The 27,265-nt window shown below is 48.3% G+C and overlaps 1 protein-coding gene across 1 annotated transcript in view; it reads right to left on the bottom strand.

Annotated features, from left to right (window-relative positions):
* Window positions 1-27,265, bottom strand: part of REXO1 (RNA exonuclease 1 homolog) — a 420,363-nt gene that overhangs the window by 143,024 nt on the left and 250,074 nt on the right. Inside the window, exons 9-11 of the mRNA XM_082243284.1 lie at window positions 12,044-12,181; window positions 11,712-11,825; window positions 8,689-8,762 (exon numbers count right to left, since the gene is read on the bottom strand). Of these exons, the coding sequence (XP_082099410.1) occupies window positions 8,689-8,762; window positions 11,712-11,825; window positions 12,044-12,181 (326 nt within the window). The remainder of the gene's footprint in view (window positions 1-8,688; window positions 8,763-11,711; window positions 11,826-12,043; window positions 12,182-27,265) is intronic.

Below are 27,265 nucleotides of genomic sequence, written 5' to 3'. Positions count from 1 at the left end.
GGCACGAAAGGACCCCTGATTGGATCTAGGCGCAGAACCCCGCTTGCCCCGAAAGGACTTGTTCTTCGGGTTCTGGGGCAGCATGGTGCTCTTGCCCCCCGTGACGCCTTTCACCAGGGTGTCCAACGCCTCGCCAAAAAGGCGAGAGCCAGCATAGGGAAAATCAGCAACTGTTTTCCGTGAGGACTGGTCAGCCGACCAGCTCTTTAGCCATATCAGTCGCCGGTTAAGCACCGCGACACTAGAGAGGCGAGCCACTAAGGGGGCCTCTATCAAGGCTGCATCACACAAATACATGACTCCTTGGTGGATCTGATCCACCGTCTCCAGGTCGGGCAGGCGGGACCCCATCAGACACGAGATTGCACCTAAGCATCTTAGTCCAATCAGCCACCGCCTGAGCCACCAGAACGGACGTGAAAACGGGTCTGAGCAACGAACCCGCCACCGTATAGGAATAGCGAGCTAGAGACTCCAACCGCCGGTCCGTGGGATCCCGGAAAACCGGGGTATCCTCAGTAGGAACCAAGGTAGCCTTGTTCAACACGGCCACAGTGTGATCTACCTGCGTGGGCACACACCATCGTGATTCCGTAGCCGGCGCAAAAGGATAAAGCAATTAGAACTGACTAGGTACCAGGAATGGACGTTTTAACGTGCGCCACATTTCATTAACAGTGTAATGAGCTTTTTTCACAGAGGATCGGGGTCAGCGTGCAGGCCCCTCCAAGATGGCGCCGGACCGCGACTCGCGGGAAGCCGCCGCTCCTATGGCTGACGGCTGCTCTCAACCTGAAGCTTCTCCGATTCCCTCGCCCGTGCTGGTGAGTGACACTGCGCCCCCACCCTCCCCGGGATCCACCGCTTCCCCTGACCGGGGCTCGGATGCTTCAGACCTACTTGGGGACAGAGACCTGCGCCAGCACATTTGGGCCCTCCCGACTAAGGCTGACCTAGACCGCTTTGTTAGCAGGGTGGAGACGGCCTTCAAGCAGGACATTGAGCAGCTGAAAACCGATACTGCCCATTTGGGATCCCGGTTGGAGGATTCCCTCCCTGTGCGGACACTGTTCTAGGAGAGGTTTAGAGTGCAGGATCAGCGCATTGAGGCTCTCCTTTGCCAGATGGATGATTATGAGAACCGCAGCCGCCGCTCTAATATAAGGATCAGGGGGATGCCTGAGGCGACTGCTGCCAAAGACATTGTTCCCACTTTGCAGGATATCTTTCGGGAGATCCTGGACTTGCCTGCATCGGCCCCTATGGAGATCGACAGGGCCCACCGGGCGCTCCGACCGCCATCGCAGGACGTGGACAATCCCAGGGACATCATTTGTAAGCTTCACCGCTATGGCATTAAGGAACAGATTATGCAGAAGATGCGCAGACGCCCCTTCTTTGAATTTGACGGAGCCCACCTGTTCTTCTATCAGGATCTCTCTAGACGCACCCTTATGCAAAGACGCTCTCTTCAGCCCCTATTGGAATCCCTGAGGGCCGCAGGAGCTACTTATCGTTGGGGCTTTCCTTTTAGCCTCCAAGCGGAGCGCAATGGCAAATCTGCGATGCTACGCACGAAGGATGATCTCCCTGGCTTTCTATCCCGCCTGGATTTGGGCCCTGTGGATTTTGTGGACTGTTGCCAGGACTTCATTGTTGCTGTCCCGCGGCCGGATGATCCCTGGCTCCCTGCCTGGGCTCGGAAGGGCTCTCGGGGTCGCAAACGCCGATCGGGTGGGGCCTCCCCTGGCCCGGCTCCCCGTGTTGATCAGGCCTAGGCTCCTATTCTTGAGACTGCCTGCCCCCGCTCCCCTCTCTGACTCTCGCTCGGGCTGGCCTCCTCCTGAGGCTTCCCTGTGACTGCTGCTGGAATCGGTTTGCATGGGGGTGGGGGCGGGGGGGGTGTATTTCCCTTTGTGGGGTTCGTTATTCATTTCATGATTCCCGGTTTACTTTTTGCACTGTTTTGCGGGGGCTGTACAGGCTCCTGCTCCTCGTGTCTGACTACACTCCTCCAGTAGGCCATACCCTTGTCCCTACGGGGCCATGGGATTTAGCCCTGTTTTGGGCACCATGGCTGGCTCAGGCGCCCCCCCCCCCCTGAGGGGGGTCCGCAGGGGGCAGCCGTGTTACTGAACATGGGCCCGGGGGTGGGCTCCGCGCCCTCCTCTGACCCCATCGCCTGGCATACTTGCTCAGGTGGCCGTGTTCTTCATGGCCATGTTTTTCAATGGATGTATGTTTATTTGTTCATGGTTTTTTCCTCCTTTTTTTGGTGCTATAACTGTCTCTCTCTGCCTCCCCTTCCCCTCCTTCTCTTCCTCTCCACCCCCCGCCCTTTTTTTCTTTTCCCTAGGTCCCGGTCTCCCCGCGCCTGGCTCCTTGTGTCCGCAGCAGTGCCTTTGGTGGTCGTTTCTCTGACGTCATGGCTGAGGTTAAAGTAGTGTCCTACAATGTTCGTGGTCTCTGCTCCCCCAACAAACGCAGCCGTCTGTGGTTGGAACTGAAGCGACTTAAGGCGCAGGTAGTTTTTCTGCACTAGGCTCACTTCACAGCCGCCTCTACCCCTAAACTCCCGACCCACTTGTACCCCCAGTGGTACTTGAGCCACTCCCGAAGCCCAAGTCACGGGGTACAGCTATTGCGATCCACAAGACCTGCCCCTTTCAGCTGACTGCACACCTGACCAACCCGCAGGGCCGTTTTGTGTTTCTCAAGGGTACCATCGTGGGCCAGACTTACACTTTCGCCACGTTGTACGCCCCTAACACCCAGCAGATTTCCTTTATTGACAGGGTTCTGGAACAATTGTCCGGTTTTCATGAGGGACGTTTGATCCTGGGGGGGGGACTTTAATGTGTCCCCAGACCCGTCGCTGGACGTGTCGGCGGGCCGCTCGGCGCATTCCTATGCTTTCTTGCGGCACTTTCGCAAATCCTTCCAGGAGCACGCGTTGGTTGATAGCTGGCGTGTGCTCCACGCCACCGCTCGCGATTACAGCTACTATTCTACTGTCCACGATGTCTATACCCGGATCGACTTGCTGTTTGTCGATCAGGGCACCCTAGACTCGCTCATGGACTCCACCGTCGAACAGATCACGATTTCTGACCACGCCCCCATCACCTTGCGCATCGCTCTGGCCCCGGTATCCGCTAAGCCCTGGTCCTGGAGACTCAATGAGAACCTCCTGGACGACCCTCGGGTCTCCTCGGGGATTGAGGAAACGCTCACCCACTATTTTTCGGAAAACGCTGCTGGGGAAGTTAGCGAGGGCATGGTGTGGGAGGGGCACAAAGCCGTAGTCCGGGGTTCCCTCATTGCCTGGGGTTCTAAGCTTAAACAGCGGGTCCTCTCTGCATTGCAGCGTGCGGAACTGTCCCACAAGCGCACCTCTGACCCTGCGGCTTTGGCGGAACTGACTGAGCTCCGCACCGTTTTTGCGAAGCTGTTGGATCGCCAGATCACCCGTCTGCTCCGATACATGGCACATCGGTACTACGAGTTCGGTAACAAATGCGGCAGGATGCTGGCCAGAGCCCTCCGGAAGCACCGGCTCTGAGTCCACGTCGCTAAGCTACACACCCCGACGGGCACCCCGGTCTTTCATAGCTCTAAATTGGCGTTGATGTTTCGGGACTACTATGCGGCCCTGTATGACCTCTCTCCTGGCGAGGACACGTCGTCTTTGGCGCGTAGGCGTCGGGAGATTGAGGATTACCTGTCTTCTGTGGGTTTGCCGGGCATTTCCTCGACTCAACGTGCGGACTTGGAGGCCCCCATCACGGTGGACGAGTTACTAGCCACGGTGAGGTCCCTCCCGGACGGGAAGGCTCCCGGCCCGGACGGCATCACCAAAGCGTATTATGTCAAATACTTCCCCCTACTTCACAAGCACATGTGCACCTTTTCAACAAATTGGCTGAGGGAGGCAGTCTTCCTCGGGACATGTCCTTAGCGCACATTACAGTCCTCCCCAAAGACGGCCGGGATCACACTGTGCCCCAAAATTACCGCCCCATCTCGCTTTTGAACACGGATCTGAAGCTTTTTGCTAAAATCCTGGCGAATAGGATGAAATCCCTGATTCCCGACATCGTACACCCGGATCAAACAGGGTTCGTACTGGGACGGTTCGTACCTCGGATAGCTGTTGCTTTGTTGCAGAGGACCAAAAGGGACGGGGGCCTTGGCCTGCCTAACATTTTGCAATATTATAGAGCTGTGGCTCTCCAACGCCTATTGGACTGGCGGTTTCAAACCTCCTCTAAAATGTGGGTCTCCTTGGAGAAAACGGTGGCCGGCAGAAACCTGGCATACGCCCCGTGGGTGCCCGCGGAGAACAGGGGATTGTCGCACTGGGCATCTCCTCTGACGATCCACTCACTCCGTGTGTGGGATAGGTTGAATGGGGCCCTGGCTTTGGCCCCTTCCACTTCTCCGCTGGCCCCGGTGGGGGGTTTTCCATGGTTCTCCCCGGGTGAGCGGCTGTCGTCTCTGGGCTCCTGGGCCAGGGACGGTGAGGTCAGTCTGGCTCGCTTCTGGTCGAACGGGCGGCTGGTCCCCTTGGGGAAGCTGCGAGATCGCTATGGTAGCTTCCCCTTTGGTTTTTGGAGGCACCGACAGCTGTCCCATTTCGTGGCCTCGCTCTGTCAGCAGGCGCGGATCAGGACCGAGCTTACTGGCTTTGAGCGTTTGTGGGCAGCTCGCGACCCCCAGCCACATCTAATCTCCTTTCTATATAAGTTGTTGGAGTCGGCCAGGCCCCCCTCTAAGCCTTACTTCATCCGGGCTAGGGAAAAAGACTTGGACCTGGAGTTCTCTCCCGACCAACTCCAAAGAATATACCGCCTGACCCATTCTAGTTCGGTAGAGTCTAAGACGCAAGAGAATAATTACAAGCTTCTTACTAGGTGGTATAGGGTCCCAGCTACTCTGGCCAGGTTTTGCCCCGGTGTTTCGGATGGCTGTTAGAGGGGCTGTGGGCAGAAGGGGACGCTCCTCCACGTTTGGTGGTCGTGCCCCTTGCTCCGCCCGTTTTGGGACATGGTACGGCAACACATTCGGGCAGGCAACGGTGTGGAATTGCCGGACTCCCCGGGTCTTTTTCTCCTGCATGCCCCCCTGGTGCCCATCCCGAAATATAAGAGAAGCGCTCTTCCACATTTGCTCAACGCGGCTAAACGCCTTATACCGATCCATTGACCTACTGATTACCAACGATACAGACCTGATCACGGATATAGACATACGGGACAACTTAGGAAACAGTGACCATAGGTCAATAAGTTTCAGTATTAATTACAGTAATAGGAAGCATAGGGGTAATATAAGAACACTGAATTTCAAAAGAGCCAATTTCTCTAAACTACGCTTGCTGCTAGAAAATATCAATTGGGATAGAACCCTGGGAACAAAGAACACGGAGGAAAAATGGGAGCGCTTCAAGAGCATACTAAACAGGGGGATTGGCCAGTGCATTCCAAAGGGAAATAAATTTAAAAGAGCAAAAATAAACCCTGGATGGCTAAACTCCAACATAAAAATGTATATTAGTGCTAAAGAAAAGGCCTTTAAAAAATACAAGACTGAGGGGTCATTGGCAGCATTTAAGCATTACAAAGAATGTAATAAGAAATGTAAAGATGAAATCAGGGCGGCTAAAATAGAACACGAGAGACATATAGCGGAGGAGAGTAAAAAGAACCCCAAGAAGTTCTTTAAGTATATAAACAGTAAGAAAGCGAGGCCAGAACACATTGGCCCCATAAAAGATGATAAAGGAAATATGGCCACTGAGGACAAAGAAAAGGCGGAAGTGTTAAATAATTTATTTTCTTCAGTCTTCACGAAGGAATCGGGGGGCTACACGAACCCCGCTTGTAAGGCTGAACTAAATAATACACCTCAGGAAGTGCCGCCATGGCTAACAGAGGATAGACTTAGAGCTAAACTAGAGAAACTTAACAAAAATAAATCCCCGGGACCGGATGGCTTGCACCCGAGGGTTCTTAATGAGCTCAGCCAGGTGATTGCCAGACCATTATTCTTGATCTTTAAGGATAGTTTACAGACGGGTATGGTGTCAGCTGATTGGAAAAAAGCCAACGTGGTACCAATATTTAAGAAGGGGCCGAGATATATCCCGGGTAACTATAGGCCGGTCAGCCTAACATCTGTAGTCTGCAAAATTTTGGAGGGGATGTTAAGGGACCACATACAAGACTTTAGTAATGAAAACGGTATTATAAGTAGTAATCAGCATGGATTTATGAAAAATCGTTCCTGCCAAACCAATCTATTAATCTTCTACGATGAAGTGAGCAGCCACCTAGATAAAGGGAAGCCTGTGGATGTGGTATATCTGGACTTTGCAAAGGCCTTTGACACCGTTCCCCACAAACGATTACTGTTCAAACTAAGGAAGGTAGGTATGGATCATAAGGTGAGTACCTGGATAGAGAACTGGCTCCAGGGGAGAGTACAGAGGGTGGTGATTAATGGGGAGTACTCGGATTGGGCGGGTGTGGAAACTGGGGTCCCCCAGGGTTCTGTCCTGGGACCAATCCTGTTTAATTTGTTCATAAATGATCTAGAGGAGGGGATATCTAGTACAATCTCAGTATTTGCAGATGATACTAAACTAGGCATGCCAATATCTTCTATGCAGGATGTGGAAACCTTGCAAGCAGACCTGAACAAAATAACGGGGTGGGCAACTACATGGCAGATAAGGTTTAATGTTGATAAATGTAAAGTAATGCACTTGGGGGCCAGAAACCAGAAAGCAAGCTACTCACTAGGGGGGGAACCTCTGGGTGAGTCTAGGATGGAAAAGGACTTGGGGGTACTGGTAGACAACAAGCTTGGCAGTGGCATGCAATGCCAAGCCGCCGCAAGCAAAGCCAACAGAATACTGGGATGTATAAAAAAAAGAGGATTCACTCCAGAAATAAAGAGATTATTCTCCCACTCTACAAGACTCTGGTCCAGCCACATCTGGAGTATGCTGTCCAGTTCTGGGCACCGGTCCTCAGGAAGGATGTGCTGGAATTGGAGAAAGTCCAGAGAAGGGCAACAAAAATAATTAGGGGAATGGAGGACATCAGCTATGAGGAAAGACTACAAGCACTGAACCTTTTCTCTCTGGAGAAAAGACGATTGAGGGGGGATATGATATCAATGTACAAATACTGTACTGGTGACCCGAGCATAAGGAACAAACTATTCAGAGAAAGGAGATACAATAAGACACGTGGCCACTCACTAAAACTAGAGGAAAGGCGGTTTAACCTTAAAGTGCGTAAGGGGTTCTTCACTGTAAGAGCGGTAAGGATGTGGAATTCTCTTCCACAAGCAGTTGTATCAGCAGGGAGCATTGATAGTTTCAAAAAACTATTAGATGGGCACCTTAGAGACCACAACATACAGGGGTATACAATGTACGGTTAAAAGCAAACACACACACACACACACACATCATAGGTTGAACTGGATGGACTGATGTCTTTTTTCAACCTCACTAACTATGTAACTATGTAAATTGGAAGACCCCCAGGGTCCCTAGTGAGGCAGACTGGCTTCGTAAAGTGAAGGAGATCATGGAGGCTGAGGAGTGGCTGGCGACCTGTAGGGGTACTAAGGAACAATTTGATGCAGCCTGGTCCCAGTGGCGTCTCTACGCCCTGGATTCTTTCCCCGTGTCCTCCAGTCTGAACGTGGCCCTCTTGGCGCTGGCTGACCCTGATTTCCGCCGGCGAGTCCAACAGGCTTCAGAGGTTCCTACTGCATAGCTGGGCTTCTCACCTTGTCGGGGGTGTGAGTTATGGGCGCTAGGCGCGGACCTCCCTTTTCCCTTTCCCCTCGCCCTCTCCCCCCCTTTCCTCCTGACCTTTCCCTTTCCTTTTTTATTGTTTCTGGTTGGCAGAGCTTCCTTCCCCCTCTTTCTGATGCTCTGGGTGGGGGTCCTCATTGCTGGGGCGAGTGGGCCATAGTGTGTAGATTTGTTTGGTGGTCGTGGGCTCTCTCTTTCCCTGCCCCCTCCGGGGAGTGGGGATGGGCCACCTGGGGCCGAATGCCCAGGCCTGGGAGCGCCCCGACCCCGTCAGTTTTGGTTAAGCAGCGGCCCAACCCCGGCCAGGGGACTTCGGTCCCGCTCAGCCACTCTTCTAATGTGTGCTGGGGTTAAGGCCTGTTGACTCAATGTCATGTTTTTTTCTTTATGCTTGTACCATGTCTCTGTACATCCGCTCTGTTTACTTTTGTTACTTGTGAAATGTCGATTGTTATTGCACTTTTATTTTTTCAATAAAAATTGATTATACAAAAAAAAAGAAAAAAAAACAGTAGCATTCCTCTATCCATACAAATGAGAGGGATAAAGGAATTCCCCTTCTCCTTTGCATTGCATTCTGACAGCGGCACGCAAGTCTCTTTGGCAGAGATTAAACAATCGACTTCTGTCAAAAGGGGAGCCCAAGCACATATCAAAATTTTTCTGGCTGGACTGGCTAAATTTCTGTGTATGGCCAGCATTATTTAAAAAAACTTTTAAAGCAATAACTAAACAGAAAAACCAAGCTTAAGGGCTTATTAATATTTCCATTAAACATGATGAAAAAATACATCGTATGAATAAAAAAATGTTAATGTTCCTGCTACACATAAAAAATTTTTAAGTAACCTAACCTTGGCTACTTGGCATCCAGGTGATCCAACTCCACTAGAGCAGCAACTATACTGAGTTTCCCAACCTCCAGGTACTACAGGAAAAAATAATTCTTTATATAAACACACATATTACTCAATACATAGATATATACTGTACAAACAAAGGATACATACACACAAACTTCCTAATGTTAAGTTTTCACCCACTATTTCTAAACAAATACAACCCTTAAATCTACTATGTAGATTTCATACATCATTCTTCATTGTAAAAATAGAGTTTTGTAAGAACTTACCATAAAACTCTTTTCTCTGAGTCCTCTGACAGTCGCAGCCCAGTCCAATCAGCCTTCACTTTTGGGTAATGGCAACCTCTGCAGGAGTAGCTAGGCAGTGAAAAGGTTAATACAACCAGACTTTTACACTTGACACACCCCTAGGGGCTGTCCCGCATACATTACCCGGCTCACCTCATCCCATGCTCTCAGTTTTGTAGCAAGCAGTAGCAGAAGGCATCAACCCCAAGAAAAAATTAAAGGGGCGGAGGGGGGGGGCGCCCGGGCACTCTTGGTGCCCCCTTGGTGATTGAGCCATTCGGCGACCGCCTGAGACACCATCACAGAAGCGAAAACCGGTTTGAGTAGGGGACACGCCAACAAAAAGATGCGGGAAAGCATTTCTGTGTGCCTGTCTGCCGGGTCTTTAAACACCGGGGAGTCTTCCACGGGCATTAATGTGGACTTGTTTAATCTAGAAACCGTATGGTTCACCTTAGGCGCCAATGTCCAGCGGTTGTCAACTGCATCTGCAAAGGGATAGCGGTACTGGAAGCGCTTAGGTACTGTCAGCATATGTTTTATGCAACGCCATTGTTCGTTCACTGTGTCGTGAAACTCCACGGGACAGGGGAAAAACCTGACCCGACCTCTGGGCCTTGCGGGATCCGAAAGAAATCCACTTACCTGACTGAGAGGGTTCCTCTACAATAGTTAAGGTCTCCCTGACAGAAGAAATGAGTGCATCCATCATAGTGCGTTCCCGCGCCGCATTGGAGGTAGACTCCTCCTCCCCATCTGAATGCGAGGACAGGGACCCCTCCAGGGGGACGTTGTCCGTGGCAACCAAGTCAGGCTCTGAGTCAGAAGACTGAGAGGGCATTGGCCATTTTTGAGTAGTGCATTCTGACATCAGCAGATCAACCTTAGACACTAAAGTCGCAAGCGCAGCAGATAAGGAGGCCATGGAAGAAGATTCAGGTGACCCTCAAGCCCCAACCAGGTCTGTAGGGAATTTGCTGTCCTGTGAGTCCATGTGTACACAAAAAACTTTTTGGGACACTGGCCCTTTAAATCGGCTGTACCCGCGGTTCCCACCGCAAATCCACACCGCTGATAGAAACCCCCCCGTAAACTTAACTAGAGCAGAGAAATGAAAGTATTGCAGGGAAAATGCCAGGGAAAACCGCAAAAATCAGCCCCCAGTGTCACAGTGTACCAGACCTCCACGCACTGCTGCAGTGAAGAAAGGGAAGTGATGTAATGCACTAAGGCCGCCCCAGCCCTGTCTGCCTATCAGTAAGGGAGAGGAGAGATTAAAGATGGCCGCTGCCCTCACACGGCAGCTGCCCAAATCCAAGATGGCACCCGAACAGCGCCAAAGGGCAGAAAAAGATGGCCGCTGCCCACACAGTGAGGCTAGAAGCCTGCCCTTACCCAAAATGGTGGCCAAAAGTTCAGTGCCAAGTTCTGACCGCTCAAACACACTCTCTCATCAGCGTGCATAGCGCCCCCAGCGGGGCCAGCTCAGAAAACGGTCGGACATGGGAATATTAGAGGCCTTAATGTCTGCCATCCCCTAGGAGTGGGCACACATGACACCCCCGCAGACTGTCCCAGGACAAGGGGGGGTAGCATCACTCACCATACCACGATTCGCGGGCTCCTCTCCAAGACAGGAAACACCTCCCACCCTAAGTGGGGGTGCCGTCAGCAAGGAAGGGACGCTAGCAACCCAGGGCGTACCAAAGTTGAGACATCCCGGCAAAGAATCTTCGCAGGCTCGTCCCCATCCATAGGGGCACAGTTGTGGCGAGGCCTGGGCGCACCACAGACCTGCAACGCTCGGTGGCAGGCTGGGACACCATAAGGGTCTATATTACCCAGTGCGAGGCCCAGCTCTGCTGTCGTTTATAGTCCTCCAAGGATCCCCCTACGTCTCAGTTTTTCTACATTTTTCTTTATAAGAAGTGTCTTATTTTCTTTCATTCACTCACTATCGCCAGTTAGTCAAGGGGATCCCTGGAGGACTATAAAACGACAGCAGAGCTGGGCCTCGCACTGGTTAAAATAGACCCTTATGGTGTCCCAGCCTGCCACCGAGCGTTGCAGGTCTGTGGTGTGCCCAGGCCTCGCCACGACTGTGCCCCTATGGATGGGGACGAGCCTGCGAAGATTCTTTGCCGGGATGTCTCAACTTTGGTACGCCCTGGGTTGCTAGCGTCCTTCCTTGCTGACGGCAACCCCACTTAGGGTGGGAAGTGTTTCCTGTCTTGGAGAGGAGCCCGCGAATCGTGGTATGGTGAGTGATGCTACCCCCTTGTCCTGGGACAGTCTGCGGGGGTGTCATGTGTGCCCACTCCTAGGGGATGGCAGACTATTGTATTATACTGTGATACACTGTATGGGTTGCACCATATATGATAGTGCTGCACTATTTTTGCTTTTTTTATATTGTTTGATTTACTATTGATCAAGTGTTTCAGCTGCTTTCACAGTCATATTTTTCACATAGATTTCTCCTTTTAGCGCAGGATTTTTTGTGATTTTTGTATTAACTTTTTCACTGCCTAGCTACTCCTGCGGAGGTTGCCATTACCCAATAGTGAAGGCTGATTGGACTGGGCTGCGACTGTCAGAGGACGTAAGAGAAACAAGTTTTTATAATTCTGCTCACACACAATCTTATATTAATGCATTTTCAGAACCCATTATTCTCACACACTGTTTCTAGATAACTCTGCCCCTTCATGATTCAGACGGCACCTCTCTGTTTTCTGAGACGACCCCAGTGATGAACACACTCCTCTTGGCGTATGGAGCATCCGCTTTGCGTCACCGTATACTCTACCCCACAACGGCTGCATGTCCGGCAGGAGGCTGTTGGAAATAAAAGAAAGTTAACGCACTAAAAATACACTACTATGCAAAAACCGAAACAAAAACTAAATTTTTGCCAAACTCATTTTAGAAAGTGTAGTGCAGGAAAAATAGAGTTTCTGTATATATTAATGAAACATTGCTATTTCTTCAAATGTAATTCAAGAAAACAAATCTAACCGACATGGTTGTCCAAAACAAAAGCCCCAATTACTCACCATCAGGGTTTTTCTTTTCCTCTGCTGTAAAAACAACAGCTTTCCCAGGTTTATCAGGGTGTGCCATGGGATAGCCATGTTCCTTCAGCTGCTCAGGGGTCAGGATATAATTCTTCATTGATTTGTAGTGTGTTACATCTATGTATAGGTAAGGAAATAAAAAGATAAATGTTGTTTGTTTGAATTACTTGACCTGCAATGTGTAATCAAACAGTTGTATGCATAAAAAAAAAAAAATTTTAGTTTATATATTATGCAACCCTAAATGTCCGTACCTACAGGGTTACTCGTGGCAAAATGTTTAGTTGTAGATTGCATTAGGAAAGTTTACAGCCTTTGCCAGGCTATTTAATGTTACGTTTGGCCACTGGAGGGATTTCCCCTCACTATCCGGTCCTAAAAGCACATTAGGCAGAAAGAAGGAATCTTATTAAGACTTGGTGTACACTTACCGTTTCCACTACCCTTCACAGGCAGCTGTACAGAGGTGTACACCTGCTGAGGCCACAGTCCATTGTAGCAAAAATTATCCCTGATGTCACTTTAGGCAGGAGGTACTGTCAAGTGAACAGACCCATGCCAGCAATGCAAGTGGTTGCAGTGCAGAGGTGTGGGGTAAGACAGGAGCTGTAGTTGATACACAACTACTTTTCCCCACCTGTCAAACACCTTCTGAAAAGCAATGGAGACACTTGTTTAGCGACAACTGTATAAAAGGGGATTTCACTAATTCAGGCATTTCCTGTCACTTCCTGTTGTGTCTACATGACAGAAATTAAAAGGAAATTTCTCCAATAGCACATGAATGGTGAAAAAATGCCCCCTGATGGGTGGGGGGGGGTTAATACTCTGTCAAAAATGGAGCAAAAAATAGTTCTGCCATGAGATATACTTTGAACATTTTCTTTTGCATTAAAAAGAAGGCAATGCTTCAAGTACATGTAAAACCCATTCATGAAATCTGACCTGGGCACATCTATCTGTAGTGTTTACTAAGCCCTCAGTGACATGTCTTTCTGCTGCTCCATTCCTCTGTTATTAGCATAACTTCTGACAAGTTCTCCAACATACGAGATAAAAGCAGCTGGAAATTTGTGTCGGGGAGGGTGCTTAGAGATCGATAAGCAGAGAGCTTGTCTATTCACAGTACAGCTCTGCATGTAACTTCGTTCCTCTGTCTATGTGGCGTGGGGGTGTGTGCCTTTCTGCCAATCAACTCACACACAGTGTATGCCCAGACTCCACACCCACCCCTATGTGCTGCTGAAACAGGAAGAAAGATTTTAACACGATGTGCACTTTCCAAAGAGTGTAGAAAGGGAAACACTGCAGATATACATGTATAAAACTTATGTAGGAGGATTTGTTTCATCTTTGTGTATCATCCGAGACTGTTCACTTACTTTACTGGGTATAGGAGAGGGTGTACAACCACTTAGTCAAAAAATCTACAGCAAACTACATATATGGGCAGTTGAATCATTATGCTAATTACCTTTTCTTGTAAAAGTCAACCTTGGTCCCAACCTCAGCATATAACCTTAGCTTCCTATATCTCTAAATCACCAAGTGTTTCTCGCTTAATGTAATCTCTATGTATTGTTTGTTCATGTTTTATCATTATTCCCCTCTCCTTTTGAAATAATTGTTCTTTGGCATTCATACTGGTTCAACAGTTTCAAAACTGAATAGGGGCAAGTATGTAGATTTGGAGCTTCACACGTCATTCTGAGACAATGACTTAGAACAAGTATGTAGATCAGGAAAGTCAAAGTATGGAAGCACAAGAGCTTCAGGCAACTTGCATTTTGAGTGAAGTGGCAGCTTTGCATAATTCTCTCAGTTTCCTTTAACAATTCAAGATTATGATTTTTGGTTTATTAGTAAAATCTTTTTCTTACAGTACATCAAAAGGACACAGAGTATTTTCATCTCCCTTAGGATGGGGCTATTCTGCTACCTCTAAGGTGATTCGAAACTGGCAAAAAAAAACCATCACAGGAAATCCCCTCCCTGTTAGATAAGACTAAACCATAAAAGGCAGAGGGGAGGGATCCCTGTGTCCTGTGATGTACTCTAGGAAAAGGATTTTATAGGTAAACCAAAATCTCCATTTTCTTTATTATACATTCGAAGGCACAGGGTCTCTTCATCTCCATTATGATAGAGATGTCTCAAAGCACTGAATATGAGGGGAGGGCAACACAGAAACAAGTCAACAGGCACCACCCCTCTCCCCCCCATTAAAAAAAAAAAGAAAAAAAGAAAACAAAACAGGTTAAAAACTTCAGGCAGCAGCCTTCAAAACTCGCCGACCAAATGTGGCATCCTCAGTGGCGTGAATATCCACACAGACAAAACGTTGTAAAAGTATGTTCCTGCCAGTCCCTCGGTTTTCCTATCAAAACTGATCACACTAAGCAGGAGAACACACCATGGTCAGTTGTCTAACTGCTGGGAGCTCAGTCTGCTCACAACAAATAATTAGACTTGTTCTGACATGCCCCGCCTGCACAGCCTTTCACTGGGAAGCTCAGTGTAATGGTGCTTCTCCTCTCCCAGCTATTATGCACCGAGAACATATGTGATCAATTATAAAAAAAAGGGGAAAAAATGGATTTTTGACTTACCATAAAATCCTTTTCTCTTAAGCTCATTGACAGACGCAGATTCCATCTCTCTATATCCGTAGGGTATTACTGCACCCTACAGGAGTAGGACACTAGGCAGAAAAAAAGTTCTGGCTACACCTATGGGCAGTCCCAGGGGGTATATCCTCTCTCTCCCTGCTATAGGATGTCAGTTATGTAACAAAGCAGTGTCAGAGAAATCAAACCAACCCAACTCAAAATAGAGGGGCGGGTACTGCGTCTGTCAAGGAGCTTAAGAGAAAAAGGATTTTACGGAAAGTCAAAAATCCAATTTTCTCTGTTGCTCATTGACAGATGCAGATTCCATCTCTTGATATCCGTAGGGACGTCCCAAAGCAGTGCCATAAATGAGGGGTGGGATAACAGAAAAAAACCCAATCCAGAAGGCCAAAACAGAGCCAACCAGAAGAACAGAGGACTCATCGAAACAAGAAGATGAGACCCACCTAAAAAAACAGAACCCCCCGAGGTAGACCAAAGGTCCCCTCAAACAGCAGCCAGCAAAACCTTGCAGCCAAAAGAGGCATCCGCTGATGCCAGCACATCAACCTTATAAAATTTAGTAAAGGTATGGACAGAGGACCAGGTAGCCACCTTGCAAACCTGTAACACCGACGCCTGATGGCGGAAGGCCCAGGAAGCACTAAGAGCCTGAGTAGAGTGCGCCTTAACAGGGAACGGAGGAACCCGACCCTTAATAGAATAAGCCTTCACCACCGTCTGCCTGATCCATCTGGAGATAGTCGCGGCAGACGCAGGCAACCCCTTTCTAGGGCCATCCGTGATCACAAAAAGCGAATCAGACTTACGAAAGGAGTCAGTAGTAGCCAAGTACACCCTGATTGCCCGAACCACATCCAAGGAGTAGTGGACAGAGTTTGCAGCGCTGCTTAAATACCTGTGCTAAATCCTGAATAAATAAATATACATGAATCAATATGTGCAAAAATGTGCAAACAATTCTGAACTGTGCAAAAATTATGTGAATAACTTTTAAAGTTGATAATAAAGTGCATCAAAAATGTCCATAAAATCAGTCCTTTTTAACTCAAAAAAGTGCTTGGTGCTTGTTCCGTGCTTGCTTGAGGGGTTGCCCCCTATGTGATTCTACTTACCACAATGTGGTCAAACAGAGGCATGGAATAAAGATCCTGTTATCCTTGGACTCCTTATGGACTTGTTTTGTTAATGCCGGAAAAGATCCTTCCAATAAGAGTGGTATTCCCGAATTTCCTCGTAAAAAAGAAGCTTCATATGGTGAAGATTGTTTTAAGCATAACGTTTATTATATACAGCAAAGGGAATACTCACAAACATGTTAAAATCATGGGCATAATAGAACTCGGCTCGGTGGTCAGCTGCTTCCGCAGCGTGCACCTCACCGGCCGGAAATAACGTGGCAATCCGCTCGACCAATGGCTAGACGCGTTTCGCTGTCAATCACAGCGTCCTCTGTAGCTCAACATAGCAAACTCTGTCCACTAATCTTTAAAAAGCACTAGCACTTTTTCACTGCAGCAGGCAGCTTACACAGATCAATTTATTTATTTATTTATTTATTCATTGTTTACCACAAGCGCGGGGTCATTGGTTTTATCACATCCAAGGAGTGCAACGCAAACTCCCGAGGAAGACTGGGCTTGGGACACAGGGAAGGCAATACAATATTATCTTCATTCAAGTGAAAACCGGAAACCACCTTTAGGAAGGAAGGATGGATTCGGACGAAGAACCACCTTATCCCTATGAACCACCAGATAGGGGGAACGACAGGACAACGCAGCCAGTTCTGACACCCTGCGCGCAGAAGTGATAGCCACTAAAAAGGCCACCTTCTGGGGGGCGTGTCCGGCCGGCGAGCGTGATGGCCGCATGAAGTGAGAGCTCCGGCATCCACCAGAATACAGCAACTCACAGCGGCTGACTTTTCTTCACTGCGGTCACGGCAAACGGCTGAGGAGGCTCCTTACATCACCCGGCAGTGATGTCTAAACGTAGGAAGGTGACGAAACCACCCCAGCGGCTGACCGACTTCTTCCCGGCGGCGCCGGCTCGAGGTACACAAAATGGCGCCGGACCCGGCGCGGCTCCCGGTCCTCAGCGCTATAGCGGCGGGGGCGACCCTCTTTTGGAGGACATGGCTGACATAGGGACGTTGGAGGAAAGCTCCCCACCCTCCTCTCCCACAACTTCCAGCCCTGCTAAATCTAAGCAACGCACCAATAGTGGAGACACTTCCCCCTTCACACAGCGCGCCTCAGACAAGGCCCAGAGGCCTAACAGATCCTCGGACCTCTCCATTGATCTGTTCCCTGCCTCAGACCAGCCTATATCCGAAGCGACCATGAAGCGGATGCTCATATCCTTCAGAAGCACACTCCATGCTGACTTTGACGACATGTTTAATGAAATTAACCACTTAAGCCCCGGAAGATTTTACCCCCATTCCGACCAGGGGGTATTTTGCGATTCGGTACTGCGTGACTTTAAACGGACAATTGCGCGGTCGTGCAACGCTGTACCTAAACAAATTTGGCGTCCTTTTTTTCCCACAAACAGAGCTTTCTTTTGGTGGTATTTGATCACCTGTGCGATTTTTTGATCACGCGCTATAAACAAAAAAAGAGCGTCAAATTTGCAAAAATAGCAATATTTTTCACATTTTTTTATATGAAATTCCCCCCAAAAAAAAATGTAAAAATCAAAATTTTTTAACATTTTCGGCCAATTTGTTTTATGCTACCTATGTTTGGTAAAAAAAAAAAAAAAATCGCAAAAAGCGTATTTTGATTGGTTTGCGCAAAAGTTATCGCGTTTACTAACAAAGGGAAAGATTTTTGTCATTTTTGTTGGTTTTTTTTTAACGCGTAATGGCGGCGATCTGCGATTTTTTTGCGGTACTGCGACATTGCGGCGGACAGATCGGACCCTTGACTGACATTTGACACTTTTGGGGTTACCAGTGACATTTCTACAGTAATCAGTGCTATATATATGCACTGTTACTGTAAAAATACACTGGTAGTGAAGGGGTTAACTTTATTTGGGAGGGAGGGGCTGTGTGTGTCCCTAGGGGCGTACTTTCTACTGTGATTGGCTTGAGCTGTAAGGACACTGATCAATGGATCTACATAGTAAATCCATGTGATCAGTGTCTTTACAGCGAGGAGAATGACAGATGGCTTGTTTACACAAGCTGCCTGACATTCTCCCTCTCCCCCGCCGATCGCCGAGTGGCCGGCGGACATCGGGTCCGCTGGTCACACGCGCGGGGGGGTCCGTGACCACGCGGGGGCGCGCGCTCGCTCCCTAGACCCTCACAAGCAAGCGACGTAGCCCTACGTTAGTTTGCCTGTGAGGGGCTGACCGCCGACGTAGATAGAACAACACTGTCTTTACCCTACTTAACCTCTATGCCCCGAATACACGACAAAGGAAGTTCTTGACCCCATTGCTATCTGTAACGATGAAAATGTTGCAAGGTACCCTCCTGATTGGAGGGGATTTCAATACTGTCCTGGACCCTGCCATGGACTCCACCTCACAATCCAGGAGGCCTACACAATCTATAGTGTCTTTACTGCAATCTCACGATTTATATGATGTATGGCGTTGTTTTAATGGTTCTGAAAGGGACTGTACGTTCATGTCTGCTCCTCATTCCTCATACTCCCGCATAGACCTCTTTCTCACAACGAAGGGATCCTTGCAGAGTGTGACTAATGCTCGCATTGGCACAATTTCTTGGTCTGACCACGCACCGATAGTTCTGGAGTTTGACGACAAGCTGCGCAACTCCCCTCCCCCGGTGTGGAGACTGAACTCTTCGCTGCTGGCGGATGAGAAGTTGCGGCAGGCGATACTGCAGGAACATAACTTTTTTGAATGGAATGATGGCCCTGATGTTAACAGATTCACCTTATGGAGCACAAATAAGGCATACATGCGAGGAGTGCTGATCAAAATGTCTTCATATTTACGGAAGCAGAGGAGGAGACAGGTTGAGGACCTGTTGAAGTCCATTAATCTTAAGGAGCAGGAAAACATAATTAACCCCTCCCCCAGCCTCACGCAACTTATTGTTTCTGAAAGACAGACCCTAAGGTCTCTCCTCTTATATAAATATGAAAATCACCTTAAGTACATGAAGGCTCAATTCTATGCACTGAACAACAGGGCGGGGGCGCTTGGCTGGCTCGGAGGGTCAAATCTAAGCGACTAAAACAGAAAACTCTATCCTTGACCTATCCGACCGCAGCTGATCTCCTGACCAACCCCAAAAACATAGCGGATGCCTTCGCGTCTTATTATCAGAAACTCTATGACCTCCGCACTGACAGCTCTACACCTTAACCTACTCCTGAGGGTATTGCCAACTTTCTTTCCAAAACTAAATTGCCTACTCTCTCTCCGGAGATGCTCCAATCTATCTCACAACCCATTACTCCAAACGAAATCTGCTCTGTTATTTCTAAACTACCTAACAATAAATCCCCTGGGGAAGATGGCTTCTCCAATGATTATTATAAATGCTTTGCTCCAGAAATTGCCCCTCGATTACAGGACGTCTTCTCTCTTGCTTCCTCCACTGCTTCCTTCCCTCCTGATATGTTGCGTGCTGTTATAGTTACTATCCCAAAACCGAATAAGGACCCTTCCCTGCCTGCAAATTATAGACCTATATCCCTGCTAAATGTTGATATTAAAATTTATGCCAAGATCTTAGCTCTAAGGTTACAAAAGGTGCTTCCTCTCCTGATCCACCCAGACCAGGTGGGTTTTGTTCCTGGTCGTCAGGCCCCTGATGCCACCAGACGTCTTATTGGCCTAATCTCCCACCTTGGAGCCCCTCAAACGCCTTCTCTGCTCCTGTCCCTGGATGCGGAGAAGGCGTTTGACAGGGTCCATTGGGGCTATCAACAATAAGTCCTAGACAAGTTTGGTATTCAGGATTGGATGCAATCGGCCATTTTATCTCTATATTCCACCCCATCTGCAGTTGTCCTTACCTCGGGAATCAAATCCAAACCCCTACACATTACCAATGGCACTAGGCAGGGATGCCCCCTTTCACCCATCATATTTACATTACTTATGGAACCCCTAGCTCAGAGAATCCGTGACTCCCCTCTTATTTCAGGCCCTAGGATCGCTCACTCTGAGCACAAAATCAGTCTGTTCGCGGACGATGTTTTGCTCATATTGACCAATCCAGCCAAATCTCTACCTGCAGTTTATGATCTATTACAAGAATTTAGTGCAGTCTCCTATTATAAATTAAATGCTAGCAAATCCCAAATACTTGCTCTCCACATACCCCCTGCCCTTCGTCAGTCACTTTTGCACAATCTCCCCTTCACCTGGGTTGCAGACTCTTTAGGTTTCCTGGGTATTCAACTCACCCCGAACCCCTCCGGACTCTTTGCCCACAATTTTAAACCCTTATTGGAATCTTTACCACGCACTTTGACTTCCCTTAAAACGAAAGAACTATCCGTCATGGGTAGAATAGCCACATTTAAAATGATAGTCCTACCTAAGCTCCTTTACTTCCTCCGCACATTGATAATCCCCCTTCCACGCTCCTTCTTTACAGCCCTTCAGAGTGTAATTACCAAATTTATATGGGACCGGAAACCCTCGAGATGCTCGCTGACTATTATGTCCAGGCACAGATCCCTAGGGGGGATGGGAGTCCCCAACCTTTACTCATACTACAAAGCCTGTGTGCTTGACCAGCTTAAGTACTGGTGGTCCCCTTCCTCCAATAAATCCTGGTCGCAGATGGAAGCGGCCTTAGTACCACACAAGAGCCTTCAACAGCTGTTACTTGCCACTCGCATAGGGGCCAAACCCCCTCCATCCACGATTCCTTCAGTCCTATGTTCGTGCCACATATAGAAAGAACTTCCTCTCATTATATCGCCTATGGACTCCGGTCAAAATATTATGCTCCCGCTGCAAGTCCTTTCTTATTTTATTCCCAACCTTGATCTCACGTTGTGGCTGCCTAAGTGCGCCCCACCGAGATACATCAAGGACCTTTACCAAGGCACCTCACTCTCCACTTACACGAACTAAATTTAACCTCCCGCCGAAGGCCTTCCACACATATCTCCAAATACGGTCCTTCTTACGCTCCGAAACCATCCCACACTTTATTACACTCCCTACCCCTATCCATGAATATCTTCAGGATCTCCCTGGCCCCTCCAAGGGTATAACCCTCTTCTACAAAACACTCACCCAACTAGGTCACTTCTCTAAAACACATACCATGCTTAAATGGGAACAGACCCTACAAAAAACGTTCCCTTCCTCTCACTGGTTGAAGGCCTTCTCGTCCACGTACTCGGCCACTAAATGCGTTACGCATTGGGAACAACATGTTAAACTGACCCACCATTGGTACCTAACGCCATATAGGCTTTCCAAGATCTACCCTTCCCACCCGCCCTCGTGTTGGAGGGAATGTGGGGAGTGTGACACCCTCTTCCACACTATGTGGGCCTGCCTATCTCTCAGGTCATTCTGGAATAAAATTTTCTAACTAATATCTGAATTGTGTAGTCAACAGGTGTCCCCCGAACCTGAACTGGCCCTCTTACATATCCGTATTCAGGAATTTCGGCTAGCCTTTAGACCGGTGATAATTCACATTCTTTTAGCAGCCAAACTCACCATCACTAGACTGTGGAAGTCAACCACAGCCCCCTCGATAGAGGACACCATTGACACCCTGAACCAACAGTGCGATATGGAAAGTATCCTTTCCCGCGTTTCCTTGAACACTAAGGCATTTCACAGGAAATGGGATATTTGGCTCCAGCACCCTAAATGTACAGTTATCATTTGATGTAGTATTGATTACCTGCTTTTATATAAGGTGGATCCAATGACATTATCCCCTCCACTACCCTCCTAACTTCTTAACCCGCTTTATGTTCACCCTACCCTCCTTATGTGTCCTCCCCTACCACCCCCCACATTCACCAGTTTATTGCCCTCTACAGTGGCAGCCTTGGTAACATGTTCATTGAAGCCCGCAAGTTGTTTACTATTTCATGTTCGTCAAGGTGGACATCCCCCCCTATGTCACAGTTTGTTCCCATAGGGGTGCCTGGGAGGGGGAAGTCCGCCGTTATTCCAGGCTACTGTTACAATACCTATCACATGAGTTTCGTGAGAACAATTATTGATGGTTATGTGTTATACTTTCTTGTATGCATTTTTGCAATTGTTCTGAACATCTTCTCTAGCATGAAGGAAATGTCTGTTAACTGCCTTTCATGAACGCTTATGTCCCTGTTAAAATCAATAAAAATCTATTGAAATTAAAAGGCCACCTTCTGGGATAAGGTAAGCAAGGGAATCTCCCTAATATTTTTAAAGGGAGGTTTCTGGAGAACCGACAACACCAAATTAAGGTCCCAGGGCGGCAAGGGCAAGCGCACCGGAGGAACCAGGTGCCGCACCCCCTGGATGAAATTCCGCACCAGGGACCGAGTGGCCAGTGGCCTCTGGAAGAAAATCGCCAAGGCTGAAACCTGACCCTTGATAGTGCTCAAGGCCAGCTTCTGCTCAACCCCCCGTTGCAGGAAGGCCAAGATCAGAGGCACCGATTAAGAGCTTGAAGGAACCCCGAGGGACTCACACCACGCGATATAAGACTTTCACGTGCGATGATAGATTTTTCTAGAAGTAGTTTTCCTCGCTTTAAGCAGAGTAGGAATATCTGAAACAGACAAACCACTGTCCTTCAGCACCTGGCTCTCAACAGCCAAGCCGTCAAAGCCAGCGACCGTAAAGCAGGATGGAAGATCGGCCGCTGAGACAGTAGATCCTCCCTGAGAGGAAGTCACCAAGGAGCGTCCGCGACCAGCCTGACCAAGTCGGCGTTACCAGGCCCGACGAGGCCAGTCCGGAGCCACAAGAATGACTGGAATTCCTTCCGCCTCTATCCTGCAAAGAGTTTCGGCAGCAACTTGAGAGGAGGAAAGGCATACAGCAGCTGATACTGCCCCCACGGGCGTCCGCCAGAGGATCGCGGAAGCGGGCTACAAACATCTGCACTTTCCTGTTGAGCCGAGACGCCAACAGATCCACATCCGGGGTGCCCCAACGAAGGCACAACTGGTGAAACACCTCTGGATGAAGAGACCATTCCCCTTGATCCAAGGTCCGACGGCTGAGAAAATCCGCCTGCCAATTTTCCACGCCCGGAATGTGAGCCGCGGAGAGAGCCAGAACAAAACGTTACGCCCAACGAAGGATGCCGGCCACTTCCACGGCCGCCAGAACACTCTTGGTGCCCCCCTGGTGAAGGACATAAGCCACGGTCATGGCATTGTCCGACTGAATCCGAACTGGGCAGCCTCGAAGACGCTCGGTCCAGTGAACCAGGCACCATCAGTCCCAGAACCCTCATGCAGGTCCGAAGGGATGGCCAGTTGGGGGACAGTAACAGCTGAGTCGCAGACTGTATCTTCTGGAGTTTCTCCGCAGGGAGAAACACCTTGGCCAAGGACACATCCAAAGTCAGGCCCAGATAGTCCCCCTGGGGAGCCAGGGAGGAAGCCCTCCCGCACAACAGCCGTCCGCACCGTTGGGATCCCCGCCCCCTCAGCGGCCTGCACGAACTGCCAGCCACCCCACACACACACAAACACCCCCCCGAGGGGGGGGGGATGGGGGTTAGAGGGACACCACCGGAGGGGGGTGCACAGAGGAACAGAGGGGAACCCAGAGAAATGGGGGTCCGACCGTCCCAGGGAGGGGCCCGCGTCCACCCCAGAGTCAGCCATGAGGGAAAGGGGGGAAACATTTACTCACCATACCGGAACAGTGCGGGCGCCACTCCAGACAAAACCCCTCGCCGCCCAGTGGGGGGGGGATGTCGGCCAGAAGGGACGCTGCAACTCGGTCGCCGACCGGTCGTATGCGACTCGGCGGGACGTTTAACCCGCGGGCCTGTCCCCGTCCAGTGGGACTATGTCGCGGCCGACCCAGCGCGGAGCTAGGGCCTGCACGCGCTCGTAGGCCGGCTGGGGTGACCACTGGATCTCAGCATCCAGCCCGTCACCCAGATCCGGCATAATTGCTTGTAGATCTCACAGGAACAATTCGGAGAAAAAAAGCGATCTAAAAAAAGATTTATCTAAAAAAAACTTGCCAGGACCAGAGATCCCAGCAAGGAACTTAGGTCCTTACTCCTGACTAGGCAGAAAAAAACTGACATCCTATAGCAGGGAGAGAGAGGGTATACCCCCTGGGACTGCCCATAGGTGTAGCCAGAACTTTTTTTCTGCCTAGTGTCCTACTCCTGTAGGGGGCAGTAATACCCTACGGATATCAAGAGATGGAATCTGCGTCTGTCAATGAGCGACAGAGAAAATGTATTTATAATTGTTTTTTTTTTTTATATCTAGACACAAATGTTTTGCCTTCTAGTTCAATTTTAAACTAAATGCTAAACGCTCCACAGCACAAACATGCAAAGGATGTCGGGGCTTGGAGTTCATTTGCACGCAGAGCTGTGTGAATAAATGACGTGGCCGTGTGGCCGGAGCCCTGCACGGCCGCACTAATTTTAAAAAGTGACAGCTAGCACAGGAAACTTCTTCCTGTACTCTAGTTTAAAAGTGCCAAAAATATCAAAATGTCAGGTTTCTGTGATGTAAAAAAAATTAGACAAAGAAATAATTTCAAAACTTTTTCCACCTTTAAAGGAGTTTTAAAGTCAGAAGGTTTTTTGTTATTTTAATGCATTCTATGCATTAAGATAAAAATCCTTGTGTGCAGCAGCCCCCCCCCCCCCTAAATACTTACCTGCTGAGCCCCATCTCTATCCAGCAATGTCCACAAATTCCTCAGCCGCCCAGGACTCGCTCTCCTGATTGGCTAAGAGACAGCAGCAGCGCCATTGGTTCCCACTGCTGTAAATCAAACTCAGTTAGCCAATCAGGAGAGAGAGGGGGCCGGGCTGAATGGTAGCTCTGTGTCTGAATGGATACACAGAGCTGCAGCTCAGCTCTGGTGTCCCCCTAGCAAGCTGCTTGTTGTGGGGGCACTCAACAGGAGGGAGAAGCTAGAAGCAGTGAAGAGGAACCCGAGAAGAGGAGCATCTGGGCTGCTCTGTGCAAAACCATTACACAGAGGAGGTACAGTAAGTATAACAGGGTTGTTTTAATAGGAAAAAAAATTAGAATTTACAATCACTTTAATGTGACCTATAAACTGTACAACTCAGTTGAACAAAAAACTGAAATCTTTAAGGTGGAAGGAAGTAAAAAGAAAAAACTAAAATAATAATGTTGCAAAAGTGTGCACATCCTTAAATACTTTGTTGAAGCACCTTTGATTGTATTACTGCACTCAGTCTTTTGGGGTATGAGGCTATCAGCATGGCACATCTTGACCTGGCAATATTTGCCCACTGTTCTTTGCAAAAACACTCCAAATCTATCAGATTGCACGGGCATCTCCTATGCACATCCCTCTTCAGATCACCTTACCGATTTTCAATCGGATTCAGGTCTGGGCCATTCCAAAACTTGATTCTTCTTCTGGTGAAGTTATTCCTTTGTTGATTTGGATGTATGCTTTGGGTCGTTGTCATGCTGAAAGATAAAGTCCCTCTTCATGTTCAGCTTTCTAGCAGAAGCCTGAAGGTTTTGTGCCAATATTGACTGGTACTTGGAACTGTTCAAAATTCCCTCTACCTTGACTAAGGCCCCTATACCAGCTGAAGAAAAACAGCCCCAAAGCATGATGCTGCCACCACCATGCTTCACTGTGGGTATGGCGTTCTTTTGGTGATGTTCAGTGATTTTGCGCCAAACATACACTGCCTGACCAAAAAAAAAAAGTCACCACCTAGAATTAACTAAGCAACTAAACTAAGCATGCAGTACATATTCTATTGGATAGTTACTGCATATGCCCAAAGAATAAGGTCAGCTGACTACCTGAATATACTGATTGACCAGGTTATTCTATCAAAGGATTTTTTCTTTCCTGATGGCACGGGCATATTCCAAGATGACAATGCTAGGAATCATCGGGCTCAAATTGTGAAAGAGTGGTTCAGGAAACATGAGACATCATTGTCACACATGGATTGGCCACCACAGAGTCAAAAACTTAACCCCAGTGAGAATCTTTTGGATGTGCTGGAGAAGACTTTGCACAATGGTCAAACTCTCCCATCAGTACAAGATCTTGGTAAAAAATGATGCAACACTGGACGGAAAAAATCTTGTGACATTGCAGAAGCTTATCGAAACAATGCCACAGCGAATGTGTGCTGTAATCAAAGCTAAAGGCGGTCCAACATGTGACCTTTTTTTTTTGGGGGGGGGGGGGGACTTTTTTTTTTGCCAGGCAATGTATCTTTTGGAATCATGGCTAAAAAGTTGAACCTTGGTTTCATCAGACCATAACACATTTTCCCACATTTTTGGGAGCCTTCAGATGTGTTTTTGCAAAATGTAGTCACGCTTATGTGTTTTTCTTCATAAGAAAAGTCTTGCCACTCTACCCCATAGCCCAGACATATGAAGAATACAGGAGATTGTTGTCACATGTACCAGACAGCCAGTACTTGCTAGATATTCCTGCAGCTCCTTTAATGTTGCTGTAGGCCTCTTGGCAGCCTCCCTGACCAGTTTTCTTCCCGTCTTTTCATCAATTTTGGAGGGACATCTAGTTCTTGGTAAGGTCACTGTTGTGCCATATTTTCTCCACTTGATGACGGTCTTTACTGTGTTCCATGGTATATCTAATGCCTTGGAAATTCTTTTGTACTCTTCTCCTGACTTCTACCTTTTAACAAGGTCCGTCTATTCACGGAAACCTTACAGGATAAATACATGTCACAGTTGGTGGATTCTCCTACTAGAGAAAATGCAGTCCTGGATCTATTGATCACTAATGACCCAGACCTAATCTCGGAGGTAGGAGTCCAGGACAACCTGGGCTCTAGCGATCACAGGATGATCACATTTAGTGTAAATAACAATATAACAAGGCAAGTGGGGAACATTAGAACCCTAAACTTCAGAAGGGCAAACTTTCCAAAATTGTGCTCATTGATGGAAAGGGTAAACTGGGACCAAATCCTGGGATCACTGACCACGGAAGAAAAATGGGAATGCTTTAGGAACATATTAAACAAACGCATCTTGCAGTGCATTCCTATGGGAAATAAATTTAGAAGAGACAAAGCCAAACCTGGCTGGCTAAACCGTAACGTTAAAAAACGTATTAGGGAGAAAAAAAATGGCCTTCAAGAAATATAAATCAGAGGGCACAGTATCGGCTTCCAAGCAATACAAGGAGGCAACTAAGAAAAGTAAACACAAAATCAAAATGGCTAAAATCAACTTTGAGAGACAAATAGCGGAGGATAGTAAAAAAACCCAAAGAAATTCTTTAAATATATCAACAGCAAAAAAAACTAGGGCAGAGCATATTGCACACATAATTAACGATGATGGGAGGATGGTTACAGAGGACACTGAAAAAGCAACCGTGCTGAATGCTTTTTTCTCGTCAGTCTTTACACAGGAAA

This window comes from Pelophylax lessonae (assembly GCF_965119305.1).
Source record: "Pelophylax lessonae genome assembly, chromosome: 1".
Taxonomy (NCBI): Eukaryota; Metazoa; Chordata; class Amphibia; order Anura; family Ranidae; genus Pelophylax; species Pelophylax lessonae.
The sequence above is the reverse complement of the archived record's forward strand: the minus strand, read 5'-3'. Positions and strand labels throughout refer to the sequence as shown.